This window comes from Brettanomyces nanus, chromosome 1 (genome assembly GCF_011074865.1).
Source record: "Brettanomyces nanus chromosome 1, complete sequence".
Classification (NCBI taxonomy): Eukaryota; Fungi; Ascomycota; class Pichiomycetes; order Pichiales; family Pichiaceae; genus Brettanomyces; species Brettanomyces nanus.
In genome coordinates this window covers 3,242,680-3,267,627 of record NC_052374.1, presented here as the reverse complement: position 1 = coordinate 3,267,627, position 24,948 = coordinate 3,242,680, and the positions used below count along the sequence as shown (strand labels likewise).

The following is a 24,948-nucleotide window of genomic DNA, read 5'->3' as shown; positions in this document are numbered from 1 at the left end:
CGCTGGGGAACAAAAAACGTCTGCCGTACACCATACACCACCGAGGTATTTGATCTGACGTGCTCTCTTTATTCCGTTTTTCCCCCCATTTGTCATGACAGGCACAGAAGGAATGGTCCAACCTGATTTGAATGCTGAAGGTGGTTCTGTTGGCATCGTCGTCAAGGATGAATCGACACAGTCAGTTCCTCCTGAGAATAAAGCCCTCACTCCAACTCCAATTGAAGCAAGAGTCAGCAGATCCAATAATATTGTTCTAATTCCTCCGCTGGGAGTGGTGGATACTGAGCTAGCATATCAGCAAAGGCTTAATCGTCCATTCAAGGTGGTTCAAAGTCTTCCGTTGTCTGTTAAAGAACCAGATTATTCGCTGTTGGATCACAAGTTATCAATCAAAGATAGCGGAACTCTCTACAATTCACTTCTAGTATCTAGGCATAATTGGCTGCACAACTTTTTCCATATTTGTTGGTCCAGAAGGGATCAGTATGTTAGTATATCCAGTGATAGAAAGCGAGACAAAATGAGTAAACTATGTGACGTTAAGCTGGAATGTGGCCCACATCTTCTTGATGCTAAACTATTCATATTGAAAGATGAAGAAATAGAGAAGAAGCATCAAGATGAAGTACAAATGAAGCGTGAAGAAAGGCAGAAGAGGAAGGAAGAGCGTGAGCGCGATAGATTGGAACACGAAAGAGAAAGACAGCAGAGAGAGAAGCTACAAGAGATCCAACCCGAGAGAGCATTACAACTACAGAGAGAGCAGATGGTGAGAATGCAACAGCAAGCGGATACTTGTCATGGAGATAATTCAAAGACTGTGACTCCGGGCAGTGCTCCTAGGGTTTCGCTTTCATCTACTTCTACTCTCACTCCTACTTCTGCTCTTACTTCTGTTCCTACTACCGCTACTGTTCCTGCTCCTACTAGTGCTCCTACTTCTGCTCCTACTTCTACTTCTGCCCCTAATTCTACTTCTGCATCATCACTTGCTAAGCCTTCTGGTTCTTTTCCAAAGTCTGTTCCCGCCAAGACGAGCAACGATATTATGGCAAACCCTGAAAACGCTATAATGATCCATAATTTGAACAGTATGGCGCGAAAAGACTCACATTTGAGTACTTTGATGCAAACAGTAGCATCTGGGCATGCTGGAAAGGAACAAATTACGGAGTTTCAGGGGTTTATAAGGAAGGCAAGAGAGATGGGAGATGTTGATGGATATCTAAAGAAGTATGAGGCAGAAAGGCTGAATAAATATGGCAGCAAAAACTTGAAGGAAAATAAGCAAAAGCTGAGAGAAGAGAAGCAAAGGAGGAAGATGCAGGAAAAAGCTGAGAAAGATCGAATGAAGTTGCTGGAGAAAGAGCATAGAGAGCGATTGAAAGAGTTGAAGAGGCAGCAGAAGATGGAAGAGAAATTGAGAGAAAGGGAGTACAAAGAGAAAGAAAGAGAAGCAAGAGAAAGAGATAAAATGGAGAAGAAAGAAAGAAAAGAAAGGGAAAGGATAGAAAAGCTGCAACGAAAGGAGGAAAGAGAAAGGGAGAGACTTCTGAAGCGGGAAATGAGTGTGGAAAGGGAGAAAGAGATGGAAACGTTGAAGCAGTTAGAGGAGGAAAGGGAGAGAAAGGAAGCACTTGAAGGTAAGCTTACTTCATTTCAAAAAAGGTATGCAGAGGGAGCTACATTAGTGTTTGAGTTCTATGAAAACACATCTGCCAGATTTTACATTCCTCGTGATGCCGTGATGGAAATTATAAATGATGAGGAGGTGGATCCCACTTCTGTTCAAGGTATCACCAGGAAAAGGCCATATGTTGATATACTCATGTCGGTTGTGCTGGTACACAATCAGGTTGAGATTGATTTATGGGAGGAAAAGAAGAGATTGAAGGAGGAAGAGGTTGCTACCAAACAAAAGGAGAAAGAAGAAAAAGAGAAAGCTGATGAAGCTGCAAAGGATGATGTCAATAAAGTACAATCCAAAAAACGGAGGCGAAAGACGAAGTGGGGACCTTCCAAGCGGAGAACTCGAAACTCTGTCAGGCAGGAACGTGAAAAGGAAATACGAAAGGAAGCAGAATTGACATATGCCTCTGATGGTGAGGGAGAGGAAGGTTTAGATGCAAAGCCTACTCCTGTTTTTTCAACAACTACTGTAACATTGAAGGGAATTCCTGCAAAGTTTGCTGATTTAGTGAAGAAAAGTGGGGATGTCCCAGAAGAATCGGTGTCGAGAATGAAAGAGATTATGGAAACTGGACAAAGAATAGATAAGCAGCATGTGTGGTATCATTTGGATGGTATTAAGGATGAATTATTGTCAGAGACTCTAAGATTCAACTTGAATAGGTTGGACTATGTTAATGGAGGAGGTAAATTGAAGGGAAGAGCCATGTTGAAGAAGATTGTTGAAAGAACAGGTTCGGAGGCAGAGGTTAAAATAAGAAGACAGAGACGAAAGTAAATTTTTTTATATTATCTGTATATGGATAATATGATATGATATATGAATGCAGATGAGCGTCCTAAGAGAACGCAGGCGGACTGTTGTCGATTAAATATAAAATGGCAGGTTCAATCTTCAAGCTGTCGTCAGTCTGTGGTGGGTTTTCATGTTTAGGCTTCGTAGGTGTGGCAATTGGATTGGACGTCACGCTAGTTGTCATTGTGGTTGTTTGGGTAATCACAGGCAAGGCTGGAGATGCAATTGAAATCCTATTGATAGGATTAGAATCTTGAGATGCTCGTCGTGAAGAGATAGTAGATGCATCTCCTCTCGTTGTCGACTCCTCCGACTTTAATGTCTCTTTATCTGACATGTGATCTAATAGGCTAGTCAATGTGGAAGTTCTATTGGTAGGAGGACGGATGTTGGAGCCAAAGGGCTTTTGCAACTGTGCCAAAGGAATTTTAGTGTTTATAACATTTCGATTTGGTGCGAGCACCGAATGGGGTTCAGTAAGAGGTGATGAGGTGTCTATGGTGGTGCTGGTGTTCAAAGGAACGTTCACCGAACTTTCTGGTCTCTTTTTTGTGTCTCCTTTAGTGGGCGTCGCCGTCATCGTCGTCGTCCTTATCTTTGAAGGCGCCTTCAAAGACTCAAACTTGGAGACAGGCTTTTCCTCCAATTTGTCGTTCATTTTATCAGCCTCAGGTTGCGTTCGAGAAGTCATCCCGCGCCTACCTGTTGTCGTTGTCGTTGTCATCATAATAACCTTGCGAAGGTTCATGCTAGATACACTAGCCGTCATTTTACTGATGATACTAGCATCCAAAAACTTATGGAGCTTTATTTTGCTGCTCTTGGGGTCTAGAAGCAGTCGACTTTCAAAAATTCCTGGCCTGGATCCGTCGATCTTAACATTGTTTGAATAATTGATGCCATTGAACAAGTTGAAAAGTTCCATCCGATATCCTCTATTCGAAGAAAGCGGATTACCCGCCAAGTAGACTGCTTTAAGGATAACTTTGTTAGAGCCAGTCATAAGTAACGGCTTGAGGCCGGCTATCTTTTTGAGTCTGTTCTGGCGGATATCGAGCTTCTCCAAAGACTTCAGTCGGTCGATAGACTCCAAATCGACCAAGCGATTACCACGGAGGTTCAATATAACAAGCTTATTCATGTTGGAAGGAAAATCGTGTGCGGATATAAGCCGATTGAATGACAAATTGAGCGACTTTAGGTTGGGCAACTTGGAAAGCGCCTCCGAAGGAACGGATGTCAACCGATTATAAGATAGATCTAAGGACGAGAGATTGGAAATGTGACTGAAGGATGCCGAAGTGATCTTTGATATGCAGTTTTCTGTAAATGAAAGGTGTTTAAGCAGTTTCCAGTTGTTCACAGAATGTAGCTTTGTCGTCGTGCCCTTTTCGGAAAATCTTTCGGGAGAAAGAGCAGCGGTGGTAGTTCTGTCATCACTGAAGTCCGAAATAAGAGAACGGCGACCTTCACTAATCACGGAGTTCGATCGATGAGGCCTGCGGTTGCGAGAAAGCTTCTGGTAATAATAATACTGTCTTCGGTTAGGATCCTCTATAGAACTATGGATTCTGTTGACACCTGAATAATAGGAAGATGGAGTAGAGGAAGAAAGTGTAGAAGAGGTAGCGACTGGTTGTGTGGAAGATTGCAGAGGAGTCAACGGCTGATAGCGTAATGAAACAGAGGATGAAGATGAGGATGGAGGTGGTGGAGACATGGAAATCTTGATAGCAGTGGCAGCTGCACACCCAGAAGGTTGTATAATCGGCGAGGGGTAAGACTGCCTAATTATTGAAATGGATTCCGGAGGTGGCATATCGTCGACAATGGCCGAATCTGCGGAACGGACACTTCCTGAGCGTTTTTCAGCATCCTCGTTAACCAAATCAATAAGAATGTCCTGAGGATTGGTAATGCCTGCCTTTTTAACTACAAGATAACGAATGTTTTCGCTTAGAAAGTCCCATCCATAAACCTCTTTCGGGTCTATCTCGCAGATTTCGAGCACGACTAAGTTCCGGAAGATATTGATGGGAGTAGCTGTTTCGAATGGGTACTCTTCATGACCCTCGATCATCTTAGCCTTGGGATCATTGGCGAGTCGAAGACATGGTAGCTTAGTAAATGCAGAATAAAGATACTCAAGATCCGAAGAGATATTATTATATTTGCCAGAAGAATTACCGAGGCTATTCCATAGAGCAGATACACTGGACATGACAGACTTCACACTGGACATCGAATGAATAGACTGTGTATCTGATGAAATCAGCTTCTTCCGTTGAAACTCGCTCAAAAATGAGACATAGTTGCCGGAGGTCTCTGCATCGATGTTGTCTAGACGAATAGTCATGGGTCCGACGTCGATGCCCAAGTCTTGGAATTTCCCCAAAAGGAAATAGAGGTGATGAAGAGACATTGAAAGACGAACGGGTTTAGTAATTTGAAGTGCCGTAGGCGCCGTAGCAGTGACACTGGCGCTACTATTATTACCACGAGTCAAATTCTGTTTGCGTTTATTGGATGTTGTACGGGAAGATTTTTTGTAAGCCAGTAGAGCATTTGCTAATTGACGCTCATGTGCACGAATAAAGGCAGCGAGGTTGTGGGCATAAGCGTCACCATCGCAGGTATTTGCAGTGCCCATGATCAATGGGCCAAACTATGAAGGGAATATCACTGGGAAAAGACGGTATGGTAACCCTTTGGCTAAAATGCTTTTAGACTCTCACAACTCTTGCCCCTATTTTATTTGTTTTGCTTTGTTTTGTTTACCTCTACTAATTGTTTTTTTTTTTATGATCTCAGAAATTAAAGGAGTCAGAAAAATAAGCCTGAGAAAAATGTACGGAAAGAAGTACAATAAATTAGTAAGAGTCGCGTAGAATGCACATGTTTAAAGATCACTCACTCATTCACCCTTGATAGAGCTGGAGGCGGGAGTGCTGGTACCGGCTAATCTCTCCATAATACTGGCGGGAGGAATGGCTGTCATTGATGCGTTGGTGTCGATACTCCTTCTTCTGCGTTTGTTCCTTGTAGAACTGGCAAGGGTCACCACTGATGCGGTATCTCCTGTATTTGTAGCTATTGTACTTCCTGTTGCACCTGTTCCCTGCGTTAGACACCTGGAAGCAAAAATGGACACTGGAACCACGCCGTTTCCAAAACTACTGTGGCCGCCAGCGTTCGTGCTGTATGTATCTCCTGTAGCAAGGCCTCCAAGGCTACTTGGACTGCCTGCACTATCTGTACTACCTTGACTTCCTTGACTGTCTGCAGTACTTTCTGCAGTACTTTCTGCAGTACTTTCTGCAGTACTTTCTGCAGTGCTACCAAGCGTGCTTCCTACAGTACTATCAACAGTACTGTCAACAGTACTACCAATTGTGCTGCTAAAGGCACTTCCAATAGCACTACCTTGAGTTTCCTGGGTACTACGTGTGCCATGTATATCCTGGATGTCCCTATCGCGGGTATCGCTGGTATCCTGGATGTTCTTCTGGCTTTCCTCCTCAAAATCAGAGCCGTGTAGAGAGTACAGGGGCCTCGTGCTCACTCCATCTGACAGTAAGGAGGCTTCGCCGTTGCTAATGAAGCTGCCTATATCGCCAGTTCGGTAGGCAGACGCAGTTCTGCCTGACTTGATCGATCGCACAGATGCGGACATGGAAAATATATCCTCCTGCGTACTTTCACCAGTATTACTACGACCTCCAAGACTTTTACCCCCAAAACTGCGACCTCCAGTGCTTCGGCCTCCAATGCTCTTTTGTGCCTGTAAATCGTCAATAGCCTTCACTCTTGCCAATTCTTTTGCCTGAGCTCTTGATTTTGTTCGAGCCCTCAAATTAGCCTCAACGTTAGCCCTTGCCTTAGCTTCAGTTTTCACCGCTGCCTTAGCTACTGGTTTAGCGCCTCCTGCTTTCGCCTCTAAATCCACTCCTTCGTGCGATTGTCTCCGGCTCGTATACCGTTGTTTTTTCTCCTCAACAACTCCACTTTTACCATTGTTCATCAACTTTCGCACCCAAGAAAACCTCCCTAATTTGGAATCAGATGGCCTGCGCTCATACTGATGGTTACGTTGGTCATGCTGATCATGTTGCTCATGTTGGCTGTGCTGGTTATGCTGACCATGTTGACCAGGCAGAACATGTGGAGACTGCTCGTGTCCTATATGCCTCTCTTCTTGGTTATACTGGGCATTTTTCTTCTGCTTTCTCTGCTCACCTTTCAACTCGTTCTGCAAATTGTTAACAGGCTCTGTCATCAGCTTAAATAATCTTGAGAAGAAAAAACTGTCATCCTCAATCTCCAAATAGATATTCAGCCCAGAACTGATTTTCTGCTTGATGATCGCGGCTGAGCAAAATTGTTGGAGGATGGATCTCATCATCTTGACAGCTGGGGCGAATTTTATTTACGCCAGCTGCTTGTTTTATCGTCTTGCTATATCGATAGATCCTTACTCATGACAGAAAATGTTCATTACTACCATTTCTTTGGTAGGTACTTTACTAGTTCCGATATGGTGCTAGTTCTTGCTGCCTTTTTTTTTCCTCCACTTTCTGTGTATCTTCAGAAAGGATGGTCTAAAGAATTCTTGGTCAGTTTCATTCTTACAGCTCTGGCTCAGATCCCTGGATTGATTTATTCTTTATACTTGATATGGGATTCTAGACATCCCGATGTCGATTATCATCCTGTGGCCAATGATGTTGAAGCTTCTCAGACGCCCCCCTCTACTCCTCACGACTCTTCTGACCCTGCTCCATTTAAATCTTCCAAACCTGCCTACTCAGATAAAGGTGGTCCATCTTCCACCGGCTCTTCCAACACCCCGGCATATTTACCTCCTTCCTACGATGAAGCTACTAAAAATGCAGAACTACCTCAAACAGGTGACTTCAAGGTTCAGAAATAAACTTAGTTTCTGTCATCAGTTGCTGTCATTATTTACAATCGTAACCACCAATCGATAACGCTTCTTTCTTCCCTTAGATAATTATTCTCTTCACAGGCCCAATGTGCGCATTTGCAAATTTTATTATTACAAAGGAAAAAAAAAAAATAAAAAAAAAATATCAAAAAGATATGGATCTACCATAATCGGTAATCCTTCTTTCTTTCCTTTCATTAAAACGATGAAGATCAAAACTATCTCAAGATCTTCCGATACGTATATACCGGTGCGCAATACGCAACAAAATGCGATTCCAAGAAACTTGAACCCTGCTTTGCATCCCTTTGAAAGGGGTAGGGAGTACACAAGGGCATTGAATGCTACCAAACTTGAACGATTATTTGCCCAGCCATTCATTGGACAGATGGGTAAAGGTCATAGAGATGGTGTCTATTCTTTGGCAAAGAACTTTAAAAGCGTCAGTAAGATTGCTACGGGTTCTGGTGATGGTATCATCAAGTACTGGGATATCACTTCTAGAGATGAACTATACAGTTTTAAGGCACATTATGGTATGGTAACTGGATTGGTGGTGACTCCAGATAACAAGATGTTATCGTGTGGTTCTGATAAAACTATCAAGTTGTGGGATGTTAATGACGAGACTAGTTATGGACAGGATTATGATGTTGATTCCGAAACTGAGACCAGCGAGAAAGGTTTGGTGAAGACATTTTTGTCAGAGTTTGCGCTACAATCCTTGGATCATCACCGAGACGAGCACCTATTCGTCACTGGAGGAGCAGAGATTAATTTATGGGATAGCAGCAGAAGTCGTCCAATCTCTAATCTATCTTGGGGTGCGGATAACGTAACAGCGGTGAAATTCAATATGACAGAGACCAGTGTCATTGCCAGTGCAGGTTCTGATAACTCACTTATATTGTACGATACAAGGACGAACTCACCTACACAGAAAATCAAAACAAGAATGAGGAACAACGCCATCTCCTGGAATCCTATGGAGGCATATATGTTTGCTACAGCAAATGAAGACAACAATGCCTATCTATGGGATATGAGGAAAATGGATCACGCATCGAATGTGTATCAGGATCATGTGGCTGCGGTTATGGATGTTGATTTCGCTCCTACGGGACAAGAAGTGGTAACGGGATCGTACGATAAGACAATAAGAATATTTGGCAACAGAAAGGGGCATTCCAGAGACGTCTACCACACTAAGAGAATGCAACGTGTTTTCATCACTAAGTTTTCAATGGATTCCAAGTACATATTTACAGGATCCGATGATGGTAATGTGAGAGTGTGGAGAACTAAAGCCAACGAAAGATCCGCACCGAAGTCCACTAGAGAGAGAAATAAGTTGGAATACGATGAAAAACTTAAGGAAAGATATGCCAGTATGCCCGAAATCCGGAGAATCAAAAGACATAGACATCTACCAGGTGTTGTCAAGAAATCTCAAGAGATTAAGAGGATCGGTATTGATAGTTTGAAGAGAAAGGAGGAAAACGAGAGAACACACTCGAAGCCGGGCAGTAAGCCTTATAGAAGTGAACGAGAGAAGCCTGTGGTTGGACAGGTTCATAAGCAGTAGAAGGGTCTCGGTGATGATGATGCACCAAGATATATAAATATGGCTGATATCGGAAATTAAAAATACTCGGCTTTCAAACTCCTTAGAGTTCTTAATCTGTAACCAATCAACGCGCTCCTGGTATCACCCCCGTACGAGAGTAACCAACCGTGAAAATATTAGGCGACGGGAGTTCTTTTCCGGGACGAGACTGGAAATCATTGTTCTTTTTTTGCATGCGAACGGTAGTTAAAACCAGACCTAATTGCACATACACTGTGGATTGTTGTACATTCATCGAGTTAAATCTTGTGATGGATCATCAGTTACTATGGGTGGAATAAAAATTGCCATAGATAGGGGTGGAACTTTCACTGACTGTATCGGTAATCCCGGCACTGGAAGGGCTGAAGACGATGTGATTATCAAGCTCTTATCAGTGGACCCGCAGAATTATCCAGATGCCAATTTGGAAGGAATTCGCAGACTTTTGCAGACTTTCCAGGCCAAACAGATCCCTCGTGGTCAACCTCTTGATACTTCTGGTATTGAGTCCTTACGTATGGGTACTACTGTCGCCACTAATGCTTTGCTTGAACGTAAAGGTGAACGATGTGCCTTAGTTACAACCAAAGGTTTCAAGGATATATTAACCATTGGTACACAGGCACGTCCTGATATTTTTGACTTATCTATTAGCAAGCCGGGTTTATTATACGACATCGTTGTCGAAGTTGATGAGAGAGTTACACTTGAGGACTTTGTCGAGGACCCTGATCATAAAGTGACGCAGCCTGGCGAAAGTGAAGACCTGGTTCAAGGCCTTTCTAAAGAGACTATTCGAATTCTTAAGAGACCTGATCCAGAGGCAGTTCGTTCCACTTTACAGCTTGTATATGATTCCGGTATTAGATCCATTGCCATTTGCCTCATGCACTCATATACATTTGCAGATCATGAGAAATTGGTTGGTAAGATCGCTGAGCAGATCGGCTTCACTCACATTTCTTTATCCAGTCAACTTACTCCAATGATCAAGTACGTTTCCAGAGCCAATTCGTGTGTTGCCGATGCCTACTTGACTCCCGAAATCAAGAACTATCTTCGTGGTTTTGAGTCTGGTCTTGAACAGGGTATCCAACGCATCTCTGAGGGTAAGAGCTCCGGTCTTAGTTGTCAATTCATGCAATCCGATGGTGGTTTAGTCGATGCTTCCTCGTTTTCCGGCTTGAGAGCCATTCTTTCTGGTCCTGCCGGTGGTGTTGTTGGCTATGCTAGAACCTGTTATAATGCAGAAAATAATATTCCTTTAATTGGTTTTGATATGGGTGGTACTTCCACTGATGTCTCCAGATACGGTGATGGCAAATTTGATCATGTCTTCGAAACCACTACTGCTGGTATCACTATCCAGTCTCCCCAGCTTGATATTAACACTGTCGCCGCTGGTGGTGGTTCCATATTATCCTACAAGAATGGCTTACTACAGGTTGGTCCTGAATCGGCCTCGTCCCATCCAGGTCCCGCCTGTTATCGTAAAGGTGGTCCACTTACCGTGACAGACGCTAATTTGTTTTTGGGTCGCTTAGTCCCTGAGTTTTTCCCGAAGATATTTGGTCCTCATGAAGATCAAGGTTTGGACTACGATGTTGCTCGCGCTAAGTTTGAAGAGATGACTGAATTGGTGAACAGTTCAAATCCCGATATCACTCCAATGACTCCCGAAGAAGTCGCCTATGGTTTCCTTTCGGTTGCCTGTGAAAACATGGCCAGACCGGTTAGGCAACTTACTGAAGCCAAAGGTCACGTTCTTGCTAAGCATAGAATGGTTTCCTTTGGAGGTGCCGGTGGACAGTGTGCTTACGCTGTAGCCCATCTTTTGGGTATTGGAACCATTTTGATTCACAGATACTCCTCTGTTCTCTCTGCCTACGGTATGGAACTTGCCGATGTCGTTGAGGAGGTTCAGGAACCTGCTTCTTATATTTTAGGCGAAGAGTCTAGATCCCAGATTGAGGATGCTCTGGATGAACTCAAACAAAGAGCGTGTGAAGCTTTAAAGTTACAAGGATTCAAGAATAATGGTGATGTTGTCTACGAAGAATACCTTAACTTGCGATATCAAGGTACTGAATCATGTATTATGGTTCCAAGAACCCCTGGTTCTAATGAATGGACATTCAAGCAGAGCTTCTGCGAGATGCATAAGAGGGAGTTTGGTTTCTTGTTTGATAAACCACTCATTGTTGATGATGTCCGTGTTCGTGGTATTGGTAAGGCTACGCTGAGAAATGATTCATCTGTCGATACTCAGATCCTGGAACTTCGCCAGAAGGATCTTATAAAGCCTGCTAATGAGAGTCAGGTTAGTCTTACTAAGGAGGTATACTGGACCCATCAGAAGGAAGTCACCAGAGTTTATCGTCTTGAAAACCTACCCATCGGCACCGAAGTGTATGGTCCTGCCATTATTGCTGATGGTACTCAAACTAATCTTATTCCTCCTGAAGGTAAGGCACTAGTGTTAAAGACGCATTTATTTGTTAGCCTTGATTTGACCAAGAAGTCAAAGAATGCAGCAAATGGCTATCACAAGATAGAAGATGGTGTGAAGATTGAGCCTGTCTTGTTGTCTATCTTTAGTCATAGATTTATGGATATTGCCGAACAGATGGGTAATTCTCTACAGAAGACATCTGTCTCGGTCAATGTCAAGGAAAGGTTGGACTTTTCTTGTGCTCTTTTCGACGCTGAGGGTAATTTGGTGGCGAATGCTCCTCATGTTCCTGTTCATTTGGGCTCAATGGCTACATGCATTGTTGCACAGGCCGAAATCTGGAAGGGTAAGTTGAAGCCTGGTGATGTTCTTATTACCAATCATCCCTCTGCAGGTGGAACACATTTGCCAGATATCACGGTAGTCACTCCTGCTTTTGATAAAGGTGAGATTATTTTTTATGTGGCTGCGAGAGCTCATCATGCCGATATTGGTGGGATGTTGCCCGGTTCAATGCCTCCAAACTCTAAAGAGTTGTGGCAGGAGGGTGCAACTTTCTATTCCGAGCTTCTCGTCAAGCAGGGTGTCTTTCAAGAGGAGATGGTGGTGAGAAAACTCTTACATGATCCGGCACAATATCCGGGATGTTCTGGTTCTAGAAGGATTTCCGATAATTTGTCTGATTTGAAAGCTCAGTTGGCTGCCAATCAGAAGGGGATCACACTTATTGACCAGCTCGTTGAGGAATTTGATCTCCCAACTATCATGGCTTATATGCATGCCATTCAAGATAATGCCGCTGAGACTGTGTCCAGAATGCTTGACAAGGTTATTGCTGAGCATGGTATTGAGACTTTGCATTGCGTTGATTACATGGATGATGGTTCGCCTATTAAACTACAGGTTAGGAGAAGAAAAAATCCTGATGGTACCGAAGGAAAGGTGGTGTTTGACTTCACTGGTTCTGCTCCTCAAGCTTACAATAATTTGAATGCCCCTCATGCTATTACCTTCTCGGCCGTTATCTACTGTTTGCGTTGTCTTGTTGATGAGGATATCCCCCTTAATCAGGGTTGTATTCGTCCAATCGATGTCATTATTCCTAAGTCATCGTTATTAGATCCGGATAGTGGTTGTGCCGTTGTTGGTGGCAATGTTTGTACTTCGCAGCGTGTTACTGATACAATTTTGAAAGCATTCCACGTTATGGCCGATTCTCAAGGTTGTTGCAACAACTTTACATTTGGTAGTGATGGTTTCGGTTATTATGAGACCATTGCCGGTGGTCATGGTGCCTCTTCCAAATGGAATGGTGTTTCGGGTGTCCACACAAATATGACCAATACGCGTATCACAGATGCTGAAGTGTTTGAAAAACGTTACCCGATTATTTTAAGAGACTTCTCCCTTAGAGAGAATTCTGGTGGTAACGGTTTGTTTAAAGGAGGCAACGGTGTCAGAAGGGAGATCGAGTTCAGAACACCCGTCAGCGCTTCAATTCTATCAGAGAGACGTGTTATCGCTCCCCATGGAGTTGCAGGCGGCAAAGATGGTGCTAGAGGTTTAAATCTGTGGATTCGAAAAAATAAGAATAAAGAGCAGCTGATTAACATAGGCGGCAAGGCCAGTGTTGATGTGGCTGCCGGTGATCGAATTGTTATTTTAACACCCGGTGGTGGGGGTTGGGGTAAGCCATCTGATAAAAGTCGAATATCCCGTCGTAAGGCTGTCAACTATTCCATTGGAACTGGTTCCCTCTCTTCAAGAAAGGAACAGCAGTATCAAAACTAGTCTAAACACATATATACAGATGTTTATATACTTAAACTACATTTAGTTAGTCAAATACTTGTAGTGTGCTGTCCATTTTGATGTTCATCTCTTTCCATTCCCCTTCAGCAGTGCTCAGAACTGTAATTGCTCCACCAGCTCCACAACGCATACATTTTGTGTCCTTTGTATCTTCTAGGTCATCCTTATAACTGTACAATGTTCTAATAATGACACTCCAATCAGCAGTATCGTTAACAGACCAATAGCCAACAACTCCTGAGTATATTCCTCTTCTGTTATCGTCCTCAATCTCTTGAAGCAATTCAACTGACCGCTTTTTAGGAGCTCCTGTCATGGAACCCGGAGGAAGAGCTAGATGAAGAAGATCAATTCCTCGGTACGGAGAACTTTCAAGGTCTCCTTCAATCACCGAAACTAGCTGATAGACAGTCTGATACTCCTCAACTCCCATAAGTTTGGAAACCTTCACATCTTTCAAAAGTGTGTACAAATCGTGCCGTATTAAATCCACTATCATGAGGTTTTCACCCATCTCCTTCGGAATAAGTAACTCCTGACATGCACTTGCGTATCCTGTCTTCTCGGTCTTTTTCACTGTACCTTTAATAGGCCTCATTTGGCATCTTTTATGATCCCAATAAATGAATCTCTCTGGGGATGTGGAAAGAACCTGTGCATCGCCAAAGTCCATAAAAACAGAATAAGGTGAGGCATTCTTCAATATCATATTCTTGTATAGTTTCCAATACGAAAGATCTTTTCTGGCAATGTGCACTTTAGTGGTAGTAGTTAGGCAGAGTTCATACGAATCACCGGATCTAAGATACTTCTGGCAGGCCGCAAACTTACGAAAGTATGTCTGTTTGATTGGCAACTCAATTCTGATTTTCTCAATCATCTTTGGTTGTATTAAAGTACTGGTAACCGATTCCAGCACATGGGAAGTGGCCTCTATCCATTTTCTATCATCAGGTCTAATACTAACCACATAGCAATGCTGTGTCTCGCGTTCAATGGCAATAAATCTCTCTATGAAGCACATTTTAGTGTCTGGAATATCACTCTCTGTGATCTTCTTTAGACGGTTTATGTTCACGTATTTTCCTTCTTCGTAAGATAAGAACCCAACAAGGCCTCCTACAAATGGACATTTCCTTAAGGAACTATCATCAATGCAAGGTTTAAAAAATCTCTCTGCCATGTAGCTCGACAAATAGGTCCATATTGATTCATTGTGTGTCAAACAGGTTTCCTCGAAATCCTTGTTTCCCCATGTGGAAGTCCTCAGGATGCTGGGGTTTTCTGTAGAATGGGTTAGTACATCAGACATTTCTTTGATTGGGATTCCAATGATAGACCAATTTCCGGGATTGGCAGCACTGTTCAATAAAAGGAAATCCGGGCTCAGGTTATCGCAGATAGTTATGGTGTCTAAAGAGACGTTCAACTTTTTATATTGGTAGAGAAACCTATTGTTAATATTGTCCACTCTAGGTATAAGTGGCTGATAAGATATAGCCCTGGGAATTGAATTATGGTCAGAAGAAGCTTCTGGTCTGACAGTTTGAGCTATTTTCCAGAAGTTCTTGATTAGTTGATCACCATATTCCGAGCAGATTGATTCAGGATGATACTGAACACCATAATGAGGGAATTTTTTGTGTTTTGCAGCCATCAGTATTGGTTTCTTGGCAGAATCGCAATCACTAGAGAACGCTAGAGGAACTACATCTGTGTCAAATGCTCCATCAATATATATAGAATGGTATCTGACGCTTTTGAAGTCATCGGGTATAGATTCGAAGAGAGCATCTATCGGAGTGCACAGATGAATTGCATGCACTTGACCATGAACAGGATCATTCAAGTATTTCATAGTGCATCCATATTTCAAAGAAAGGCATTGAAAACCAAGGCAAATTCCAAGAATAGGCAAGTCCTTCTTCTCGAATATGTATGGAATAATACCGACGTCATCGGGATTCTGAGGAGAGCCAGGTCCAGGACCAATCACAACAGCTTGAACCGAATCTAGGATATCATCCAAAAGCTTTTTGTCTTTCGGTAAAGAGAACGAGTCGTTTCTTATAGTGAACACTTTGATTCCGGTGGCCGTTTCGAGCAGATTTTCGAGACTAAAAGTGAACGAGTCATACGAATCCACAAGAAGGATACCCATCAAGATATGTTCTTCAATTAATCAAAATATCTGGTCTTGAAGAACTTGTTCCTCGGAGATAATGTCGAAAAAGCTTATATTTGACAAGATAACCAAGATTCAATGAATCATGTTTGAGTAGCCGGCCGATTCGATTCGCCAGCAATGGACTCTCAAATTTTTCAGGACATAAATATTTCGAAGCCTGGCTTATTGGTAACTGTTCCTCGATCTGTGTTGTTAATAATAATTATGTCAACGTCGTCTGGGCCGTCTTCAACGCTGACCATTGCCACTACTGTTCATCCTTTGATGACAGAACCGTTTCAGGTTCTTCTTACAATACCTCACAGAAGGCCTGAAAAAAATGCTCCTAATGTGATACCTTTTACTCTTCACGTAAGTAAAGTGGGCGGTAATGCACCACTTGGTGCTTATGTTTACTCCATCGTGGATATTCGTGCTTCCAATGATAAAGTGTACCAAACACTACTAAATAATGCAACGGAAGAATTATTGGATCTCACCAAGAAGTTAGGTAGTTTGCTTAGTATGAAATATAGTGTTCCAAGTTACGTGAGTATCAGTGGTGATATCTCTTTAGAAGAGTTTGTTCCATTGTCCAAAGAAGTATTTGAATTAATAGAAAAGAGCTACTGAAAATCGAATCATTTAAAGTCTTTATAAGACCATTTCTCCGTGATCTTCTTCTGGCCTTCCTTTTTAGCGGTCTTCCTCCAGGCTTCCATCTTTCCGGTGGCTACAATCTTGTTCATTCGCTCAAGGAAGAGGTCTCCTTCTGGCTTCAACTTTCTCAACGAATCTCCCAACTCGTCACTCAATTTCACCTCCAATGGTCCCTCTCTAATTGTATATTTGCTTCCAAGTTTCTTCTTTCCCTGTTCAACTCTTCTCTTTTCTCTTTGCTGAGCTTCTAATTTGAAATCTCTTTTCGCCTGCTCTTTCTCCCTCTCTTCCTGCATCTTCATAATTTCTGGTAAATGTTCAATCTGTTTAATAGTATCCTTCAAGCTGCGGATTTCCTTCAAGAGTTTATTCTTTTGCTTAAATCTCTTTTCTTTATTTCTCTTGGCTCTGGTCTTAATTTTGGTCTCTGTTACAGCATTGACGGAAAGTTTGTAGTCAGTTTCATTTTCTGGCTTCTCCTCTTCACTATCACTCACAATATCTGCTTCATCATCAAAGTTATCAATCAGATACTGGATTCTTTTTTGTTCTTCCTTCAAAGCTAACCATTGCTTCTCTTTAGAACTCTCTTTAAAAGACTCCCGGTTGATCAACTCTCTCCAACTATCGAAGGCTGGGTTGTACGATTTACCCTCATGCGGTATTATTTCCACCTCTCTCACCTTAATTGGAGGCATTTTCATCGTCTCTGGAACAACTGTAGCATGTGTATAAGAGTTTCCATTAAACTTCCTCAAGATCTCAGGAATCTTTCGCTGCTTCTTCTCGGATGGCTGCAACGAAGATTCTTCGTCTTTTCCCCATAGGTCATAAGCTTTCATATTGATCAATCCATCCTTCTCAATACGAGCCTGTGCACTACTTACTCCCAATTCTCTACCTGCCAATCTCATTAACTTGTGAATCTCTCGCTTCGAGATCCCCTCCACTTTCCGCTTCCTGCCATCGGCACGATTATTAGCCACTGCCGGCACTTTCGACTTATTGCTCAATATTTCTGTTGACTTTAGCACTTTAACGTGATCTCTCTTCATCTTTTCGCTAATTTTGTCATCCGCTTCATCGTCAATGTAGAATAACTCATTTGATTCTAGTTCTTCCACAGGTTTCCCTTGTTCGATCAACTCAACTCTACGTTCCTCAAGTTTTTTCTCAATATCATCTAGATCAATGTTCTTTCTCCATGCCTTACGGCCTTTCTTGGAGGGTTGTAAGTTTTTGATTTGCTTCTCTGTTGCTGACATTGTAGAGGTTAAATCTATTGAGAAGAAAAGAATAATCAATGTGAGGCTTCCAACAAAGGGGATTATCTCCGATAAGAATTTTATAAAAAAAAAAAAAAAATTCTTTGAAACTTCAGTGAAAAGTTTTTGGTCGAGTCTCTCGAAGTCGATTCTACGGGTCGATTATACGGGTCGATTGGTGTACTGATCAATTATTATAAGACACTAAGAAGGAAGTCAACGGAGAAGTAGGATATCCTTCCCATGTAATTCAATGGGTTTGCCAGATATATTGATAATTCTTCCATGCCATTCAATTTACAAGCCCGAGTTGTACTCCAGAGATAGCCAATATCTCAAAGAGCCTGACGATGAAGGATCCGGTACGAACCAAGATGACTGGGAGATGGCATCGTTCCAAATGGAATCTCAAGACCAGATCTCTTTTCTATACCACATTTACGAGTCCATTCATCTTCTCAGTAAAGATTTATTGCACGCCAGGCTTGTCATCTCAGGTGGATACACCAAAGAAGGAATTCGGAAATCAGAAAGTGCCAGCTATCTTCAAGTAGCCCGAGAGCGTGGCTTGTTAGAAAATAATCAACTTGAGGATGCTATTCTTTTAGAAGAATACTCAAGAGATTCCTATGAGAATGTTCTTTTCTCATTATGTCTATTTAGGAAGGTGGTTGGTCAATGGCCAAAATCCATCAAAATAGTAGGGTTTGAATTCAAGCGGTATAGATTTCTCCAAGAGCATTTGAAGATCCTACAATTTCCTTTGGACAGAGCTGAATATATTGGAATTGGTCCGATATATCCTTCAAATTTTCACTTCGGGATAACTGATGATGTAGAGTATCAGGCTCGAAAGAAAGCATTCTATGAAGAACTTGCAATATCTGAGCGAAAGCATGCCGTTGACCTATTCAAAGAAAATCCCTTTGGGTCTAAAGGTTCCAAATTGTATGAAAAGAAGCAGGGAAGAGATCCTTGGAAAAGAAAATCTCAAATAATGACCACTTACGAGAACGCTGGTGAAAATTCAATGAACACAATGCTTAGACTGGATGAGCTCTCATACGATAACGCAATTGAGGTTTACAACTCAAAGTGTAAAAATAGATTTCCATGGGCTATCTAATTTCCCACTATTTCTGCAGCCTTCTTTTCTGCTCTGCAAGGTTCACCGAGTTCTTGGCCCTTTTCATGCTACGTTTATCTTGGATTGTGTCCTCTGCCCCATCCTCGTATCCATTAAGTAACCTTTGTAATTGTTCCTTCCTCTGTCGAAGCTGTTGCATCTTTTTCAATTCTACCTCTAGGTATTTAACTTCACTGTCGACGCTCTCAAAATATTTCAAGTACTCCTCGTCTATCTTAGAAAACTTCACATGATCCGCATCTACAAGATCTAGTAGATAGTCATGATACTTGATAAGAGAATCCCTGTTAGTAATAGTAATGAAAGTGAAACTCTTCTTCCGCATAAGCTCAAACAACATATCTTCGGAATCATAAGAAATGGCACTTGTGGGTTCGTCCATCACCACAAATGGCTTATGATGGAAAAGAATTCTGGCGAACGCAATCTTCTGTCGTTCTCCTCCACTTAATAATGAGAACCAGGTCTTTTTTCCTTCAACCAGGCCTCCCATATTACTATCATAAACTTCTATTGTAACGCCATTAACGACAACTTCGTCAATAAGTCTATTCTTTCTTTTAGCTTCGTCTTCATCCTCATTTCCTAAGGTATCAATTCCAGGATTGTAATCCAATGATCCAAATCTCTCCAATAGGTAGCCCAAACCAACTTCGTTTAGATAGCCAATGATATCATCGTCTGTGAAGCCCTTTTGGAGCATCTGAATTTGGCTCAATGGATAAATAATCTGATCTCTAAGGGATCCACTAATAAAGTAGGGTCTTTGAGAAGCATAGTAGATATCACTACTTGCAGGCTTTGAAAGTAATCCTGAGTAAAGAGGCCATAATTCACTGATGATTCTAACTATTGCCGTCTTTCCAATACCATTCTTACCAAGAATGAGTAAGTTTTGGTTCTTGGCAATGTTAAATGTCAAATTGTTAAGTAGATGCTGGCCATCCACTCCATCTAAAGATGGAACAATAACAGGAATTTTCTCCATACGTAAACCAGGATATGATCTTTGAATTGTGCCATCTATACCCTTTGACGTATTAGATATAGCGTTGCCACCGTAACCAGTTGACAATTGAGCGTGAGAGACAAATGAATTGATCTTGAAATTTGAGGCAAATCCGTTTCCTTGAGAATTGGTCACTCCATATTGAAAGTTTGCATCATGAACCTGATGTAGGTTAACAAGAAGATTGAACACAATATCTGTAACGCCACTAAGTCGATTAATATTCTTGATGGAATACATCATTCTTGAACCAGCATCGGCCATACTCAAGATTAACCGCTTATTGACGACAAAGGATTTCATGTTGGAAGTTTCATCATGAACGTAGCCGCTTTTAGGGGATTCAAACAAAATAGGGATTCCCGCAAAGACGTAGCCGAATGCAGGCCAGGTGAATTTCAACACATAATCCTCAAAGAGCTGGTAATTGAATCTCTCTTGGATTTCACAGACTATATGGTTGGTCAAATCTGAAAATATTCTGTACACTTTGGATTTCTCAAACTTAGTACCCTTATAAAAAGAGATTTCCTCACAGTTGTTGACCAAATTCAAGTTATAATTGTAGTAGATTCCTTCCAAATGAGTTCTCTGCTTCCAAAGTCTATTGAAATTAGGAGACTTGTGTTTAAGCATGATGCCTGTGATTAAATAATTGAAAAGAATAGCCAAGATACCAGGAGTACCAATATTGTCCCTCAAATAAATGGCAAAGAAGACTAAATCTATTGCTGGCTTTCCTATATTAGCAAATAATGAAGTCAAGGAGTCACTAAATTTCTGTATGTCAGCAGTCATATTTTGATCGATGGTCTGATATGAAAGTTGATAGTCTGGAGATTCGTTTTTATTGAATTGAAGCTTGTAGTAAACAAGTCTGGAATTCATATACATGTCATGGCAATATCTCACCAAATTGGTTCTAAAGTTAAGAGCCAACCGTTTCGTTAGAAACTTAATTCCCGAATTGACGTAAGATGCTGGAACTGCAAAGAGAAACCAATAAACCATATCCCTAAGAAACAACTTAACATTAAAACCTATCAAATCTTTCATAATTTGACCATCTAGCTTAGTCACAAGTAACGTAAGCCAAGTTCTGGCGATAAGAAAACTGATATGAGCAAGAAGAAGATACGTGTTTTTGTGAAACACTCTAGGAATGAGTATCATCTTCCAAATAATATAGATTTTAGTAAGGAATTTGGACTCCACTAGGGATTTCACAGGTGCTGGTTTGGTTCCGTCCGGCAGTTTTTCGTAATCCTTCATATATTTTTTGAGCACCAAACGGTCATGTTCGTATCGATCATAGTTTATCGGCTCAAGATTCACTTCCAATCGACGCCCTTTGTAGGGAACAAAAACGGTTCTCAGTCTTTTGGGGTCTTGATGATAAAATCTCCACTTATCCAAGCTGGAGCTCGAGTACTCTTTGAGTTTCCTTTTCCGGATTCGCTCCTTGGCATAAGATATGAATTTAAACAGGTAATAGGTGGAAATTGCAGATGCCGTGGATAAAACGGTAAGAAGAAATAGAAGAACTGGCTTGGAGTACAATTCCAAACCTAGAAACTGTAAAAGCTTTGTATACTGGATGAGAAGTGTGGAGATAGATTTACGCTTTCGAAGCGTGAGCATATAAGGATTTAGTGTTGATAGAGAGGGCATGGTTTGAGAGAACCAATGTATAAGGAATATGTGAACTGTTGTATGGATCTAAAAGCATATGCTTATATATGTATATATCTGCCCACTACATAGTTTTCCACTTTGCACCTAAACATGTCTCCGTCTTTGGTATTGCTCCCCCCTCTTTAATGTGGGGTAGACATTTCCCCGAGATCTGTCCGCACGTGAAAATATATTTACGGGGTATTTATTATACCAAGAGGCGGTGCAGGGGTAGGCACACACCTCTGGAAGCCGGAAGGAATTCAGCAGTAACTCTGTCAGGTGGCCTCGCTGTCATACAACTAGTGAGGAGCAAATACAATCTTAACACTAAATTCAATTTCGCCCCAGGTTTTCTAACTGCAGGTACTTTAATTTACTCTCCTTGCTCGTTCCTCTGAGAGCACGCGTCAGCCAATACGATGACGTTCATTTATAAGGGTGTACGGGTGTTGTCATACATTTGCTTTTCCGACCTCGCGCAGGCGGCACTGGAAATAATGATGACTCCACATTATCGTTCGTATCCCGAGAACTAAAAAATTTTAGTTAGGCTCCACACAGTATGGACTGAGAGCACCACTATCTATCTTTCTGCTTTGACGTTGGTTTTTTTCTTTCAACATTACTCGTTCCAATGACTCCGTTCAAATCAACGCTAAGGAAGACCATTTGGCCACACTCTCGCATGTTCACTTTAAGTCTTAGCGTTTGTCAGCACAATAGTAAGTCGATTCTTACTTCTGGCCTTATACACACACAGCGATCTCTGCCCTTATCGAGATTCTATTCTTCTCAAGGGGTGAGGCATCTATTTACACAGCAGCAGGAGATCAAATCCGGTCCCGAAGCTGCCGTTGAAGAGGCAGAATCCGGTGTGACCAAGAAATGGTCTAAGCATGTGATGCCTAGTCAGTCTATACTTAAGGAACAGGTCAAACAAGAAGAAGAAGAAGAAGCTAATAGAGAGGCAAGCCACAGAACGAGAAGAAAAAAAAGAAGAAGAAGAGAGTTGAAGCCGTTGAAGGCAGTGCTCACACTCACGCCTAATGCATTGTTGCACTTACGGAAGTTGATGGATCAACCGGTGCCGAAGTTGATCAGAGTCTCAGTCAATAATAGAGGATGTTCTGGTTTGACATATAATCTCGAATATGTAACGAAGCCTGAAAAGTTTGATGAAGAAGTGATTCAGGACGGGGTGAAGATTCTGGTCGATTCCAAGGCATTGTTTTCCATCATAGGATCAGAGATGGATTGGGTTGACAATAAGTTGGCCTCTAAGTTCGTGTTTAAGAATCCTAACAGCAAGGGCACCTGTGGCTGCGGTGAGTCGTTTATGGTGTAAATCAAGCCGTCTTTTCTATTCATACATGCATTATTTATCCTATGAAATTTATGTTCTTATTTAAACTTTTAGATAGTATTTGTTTCTCTCTTCAACCATTGGTATTCCCAGCTTCTCCTACTGAGCTTGTTACGATACAAATCCCAAATGTCTCTATGAAAGTTGTTGATCCATTCTTTCTCCTTCTCTGTCAACATCTTCACATTGATCAATCTCCTACAATATGGAACTTTGGTCACTGTTCGAAACTTGAGGAATCTTTTACCGTTGAAAGTCTTTGGATCATCGTCATACTCGCAAAAAACCATGTTCTCTAGTCGGATACCATAATATCCTGGTTTGTAGTAGCCTGGTTCATCCGATATCAAATGTCCTGCCTTCACCGTATTGTCGTTACAGTAGGCACGGAATCCAATGCCAACTCCCATTGAATGAACGGGTCCATATGAATCCACGCCATGGCCTGTACCGTGTGCATAATCAAGTCCATTAGCCCATAGGAACTGTCTGGCAATACAATCGATTTGCAATCCAGTCAATCCTTCAGGGAACTTCAATTCAGCTAAAGCAATCTGTCCCTTGAGCACTAAGGTATAATTGTCTATTTCTTCTTGCGATGGTTGGCCAAAATGTAACGTTCTAGTTGTATCCGTGGTACCTTCAAGGAACTGGGAGCCAGAATCGCATAGATACAATTTGTTTGGGTTGATTAAAGAGCTTTCCTCAGATTTTGGTGCATAATGAATAATGGCACCGTTAGATCCCGTAGAGGAAATGGTTTCAAATGAAAGCCCCTTAAAGTTGTCTAGTTTGGACCGGAATTCTAGAAGTTTCAAGCCGGCATCGTACTCGTTGATGAAATCGTTATCCTGTGTTAACTTCTTCTCCAACCATGAAAAATACCGAATAAGTGCAAGGCCGTCTTTAATCTGAGCTTTCTTTTGGCCCTGTAATTCCACCCTGTTCTTGACCTCCTTCATCCCCTGAATTGGAGATTGTACAATGATGAAATTCTCGTCTACAATGCAGTTCACCATCCTCCAAGAGCCAGATCTTGTCAGAATAACATTACGATGTTTCTTATTCAATTCAGAAGCCACGTTTTTAATGTCAGACCAAACATCATCATAATATTTCAATTCGCACTGAATAGAAGCCAAATAATCTTGGTACTCATCAAATCTCTCATGGTTGTCTGTGTAAAGAGTCATTCTGTCTCCTTGAATCATCAAATAACTGTAGAACAAAGGATTGAACTCAATGTCTGTGCCTCTCATGTTTAAAAACCAAGCAATTTCATCCAATGCATTCAAAACCATTGTATCTGAGCCGTATTCCGTCAAATGTTTTTCACGTAATCGAGCGAACTTGCAGTTTGTGCCCTCTCCAGTATATTCAGGTTTCAAATACAGCACCGATTTGAACTCACGCTGAGGTCTTTTTTCGAATTCCGGCCAAAGTATATCAATTAGGTTATCTCTCACCGGAACGAGTTTGACAACGGAATTTGGGTGGGATGAAATGCTTTCTTTCAATAACTTCTCAGCACCTTCAATGTCTGCATAGGTGATCATCCTAGGATCGAATCCAATATGAACCTCTTTTCCAGAATCTAAAGACATTTGAATGGCTTCTTTAATAGCCCATTCTTGCCATGTTGGTTCTCCTTCGACACCCTGTTTCAATAGATGCCAGTTAGCATCCAATTCACTAGCTGCCTGTGTAAAGTATCGACCATCTGTAGACAAGGCACCAAGTCCCTCAGGAATGTCGTTCATGCATGTGACGTCACGGGTAATGACAGCCACACCTGCCGATCCACTAAATCCACTGATAAAGGCACGTCTCTGATCAACAGGGGAAGTATACTCAGACTGGTGGGCATCCTCGGATGGAACAACGTATACTCCTAAGTCGCGGGCCTTCATCTCCTTTCTAAGCCTTTCTAAACGCAAAGAAGTGTTGGCTTCAATGGCAGGGCTGCCAACTTCAGAACTGCCAGTTCTGGTAGGAGAACCTGGACTGAGCGGCGTGTTAAGGCCTGAAGAGGATATAGTACGCCTTTGAGGAGAACCTCCTGCAACAGAACCGCTATAAATAGATGAACTTCGGTGAGAATGAGACTCCGACCGACTGATAGTCATTCGCCGTAAATAGATAGATGAGCGTCTATTTTGTCTGTACTGTAAGCCTGGGGTACACGTACAGTTGTGGTAAGCTCTTCCCCCGGGTGGAATATGATGGTCACTATTCGCCTCGCGAATGGTAGTAGCCCCGGGCGTACCATTGGACGATATCAACGAGAACATCGAAGTTTTAGTTGTCACTGGATGGGACATGATGTTGAATATGCGATACAATTTTGTTGTTTG

At 41.9% G+C, this 24,948-nt stretch overlaps 12 protein-coding genes across 12 annotated transcripts; 6 read left to right on the top strand and 6 right to left on the bottom strand.

Annotated features, from left to right (window-relative positions):
- Window positions 1–94: 94 nt before the first annotated feature.
- FOA43_001526 (uncharacterized protein) lies at window positions 95–2,470 on the top strand (the record flags this gene model as incomplete). The annotated part of the gene is made up of 1 exon (XM_038921839.1): window positions 95–2,470. The coding sequence occupies one exon, from the start codon at window positions 95–97 to the stop codon at window positions 2,468–2,470; it is 2,376 nt and encodes a 791-aa protein (XP_038777767.1).
- Window positions 2,471–2,531: 61 nt separating this feature from the next.
- FOA43_001525 (uncharacterized protein) lies at window positions 2,532–5,138 on the bottom strand (the record flags this gene model as incomplete). The annotated part of the gene is made up of 1 exon (XM_038921838.1): window positions 2,532–5,138. One exon carries the CDS (start codon window positions 5,136–5,138, stop codon window positions 2,532–2,534), a length of 2,607 nt encoding a protein of 868 aa, XP_038777766.1.
- A 264-nt stretch (window positions 5,139–5,402) lies between these two features.
- On the bottom strand, window positions 5,403–6,764 carry FOA43_001524 (uncharacterized protein; the record flags this gene model as incomplete). Its single annotated transcript, XM_038921837.1, has 1 exon — window positions 5,403–6,764. The coding sequence occupies one exon, from the start codon at window positions 6,762–6,764 to the stop codon at window positions 5,403–5,405; it is 1,362 nt and encodes a 453-aa protein (XP_038777765.1).
- Window positions 6,765–6,965: 201 nt separating this feature from the next.
- FOA43_001523 (uncharacterized protein) lies at window positions 6,966–7,418 on the top strand (the record flags this gene model as incomplete). Its single annotated transcript, XM_038921836.1, has 1 exon — window positions 6,966–7,418. The coding sequence occupies one exon, from the start codon at window positions 6,966–6,968 to the stop codon at window positions 7,416–7,418; it is 453 nt and encodes a 150-aa protein (XP_038777764.1).
- A 220-nt stretch (window positions 7,419–7,638) lies between these two features.
- Window positions 7,639–9,018, top strand: FOA43_001522 (uncharacterized protein; the record flags this gene model as incomplete). Its single annotated transcript, XM_038921835.1, has 1 exon — window positions 7,639–9,018. The coding sequence occupies one exon, from the start codon at window positions 7,639–7,641 to the stop codon at window positions 9,016–9,018; it is 1,380 nt and encodes a 459-aa protein (XP_038777763.1).
- Window positions 9,019–9,328: 310 nt separating this feature from the next.
- Window positions 9,329–13,285, top strand: FOA43_001521 (uncharacterized protein; the record flags this gene model as incomplete). The annotated part of the gene is made up of 1 exon (XM_038921834.1): window positions 9,329–13,285. One exon carries the CDS (start codon window positions 9,329–9,331, stop codon window positions 13,283–13,285), a length of 3,957 nt encoding a protein of 1,318 aa, XP_038777762.1.
- Window positions 13,286–13,331: 46 nt separating this feature from the next.
- On the bottom strand, window positions 13,332–15,467 carry FOA43_001520 (uncharacterized protein; the record flags this gene model as incomplete). Its single annotated transcript, XM_038921833.1, has 1 exon — window positions 13,332–15,467. One exon carries the CDS (start codon window positions 15,465–15,467, stop codon window positions 13,332–13,334), a length of 2,136 nt encoding a protein of 711 aa, XP_038777761.1.
- A 291-nt stretch (window positions 15,468–15,758) lies between these two features.
- On the top strand, window positions 15,759–16,106 carry FOA43_001519 (uncharacterized protein; the record flags this gene model as incomplete). The annotated part of the gene is made up of 1 exon (XM_038921832.1): window positions 15,759–16,106. The coding sequence occupies one exon, from the start codon at window positions 15,759–15,761 to the stop codon at window positions 16,104–16,106; it is 348 nt and encodes a 115-aa protein (XP_038777760.1).
- Window positions 16,107–16,114: 8 nt separating this feature from the next.
- FOA43_001518 (uncharacterized protein) lies at window positions 16,115–17,398 on the bottom strand (the record flags this gene model as incomplete). Its single annotated transcript, XM_038921831.1, has 1 exon — window positions 16,115–17,398. One exon carries the CDS (start codon window positions 17,396–17,398, stop codon window positions 16,115–16,117), a length of 1,284 nt encoding a protein of 427 aa, XP_038777759.1.
- A 1,133-nt stretch (window positions 17,399–18,531) lies between these two features.
- On the bottom strand, window positions 18,532–21,225 carry FOA43_001517 (uncharacterized protein; the record flags this gene model as incomplete). Its single annotated transcript, XM_038921830.1, has 1 exon — window positions 18,532–21,225. One exon carries the CDS (start codon window positions 21,223–21,225, stop codon window positions 18,532–18,534), a length of 2,694 nt encoding a protein of 897 aa, XP_038777758.1.
- A 691-nt stretch (window positions 21,226–21,916) lies between these two features.
- Window positions 21,917–22,576, top strand: FOA43_001516 (uncharacterized protein; the record flags this gene model as incomplete). Its single annotated transcript, XM_038921829.1, has 1 exon — window positions 21,917–22,576. One exon carries the CDS (start codon window positions 21,917–21,919, stop codon window positions 22,574–22,576), a length of 660 nt encoding a protein of 219 aa, XP_038777757.1.
- A 68-nt stretch (window positions 22,577–22,644) lies between these two features.
- On the bottom strand, window positions 22,645–24,720 carry FOA43_001515 (uncharacterized protein; the record flags this gene model as incomplete). The annotated part of the gene is made up of 1 exon (XM_038921828.1): window positions 22,645–24,720. One exon carries the CDS (start codon window positions 24,718–24,720, stop codon window positions 22,645–22,647), a length of 2,076 nt encoding a protein of 691 aa, XP_038777756.1.
- Between the last annotated feature and the right edge of the window lie 228 nt (window positions 24,721–24,948).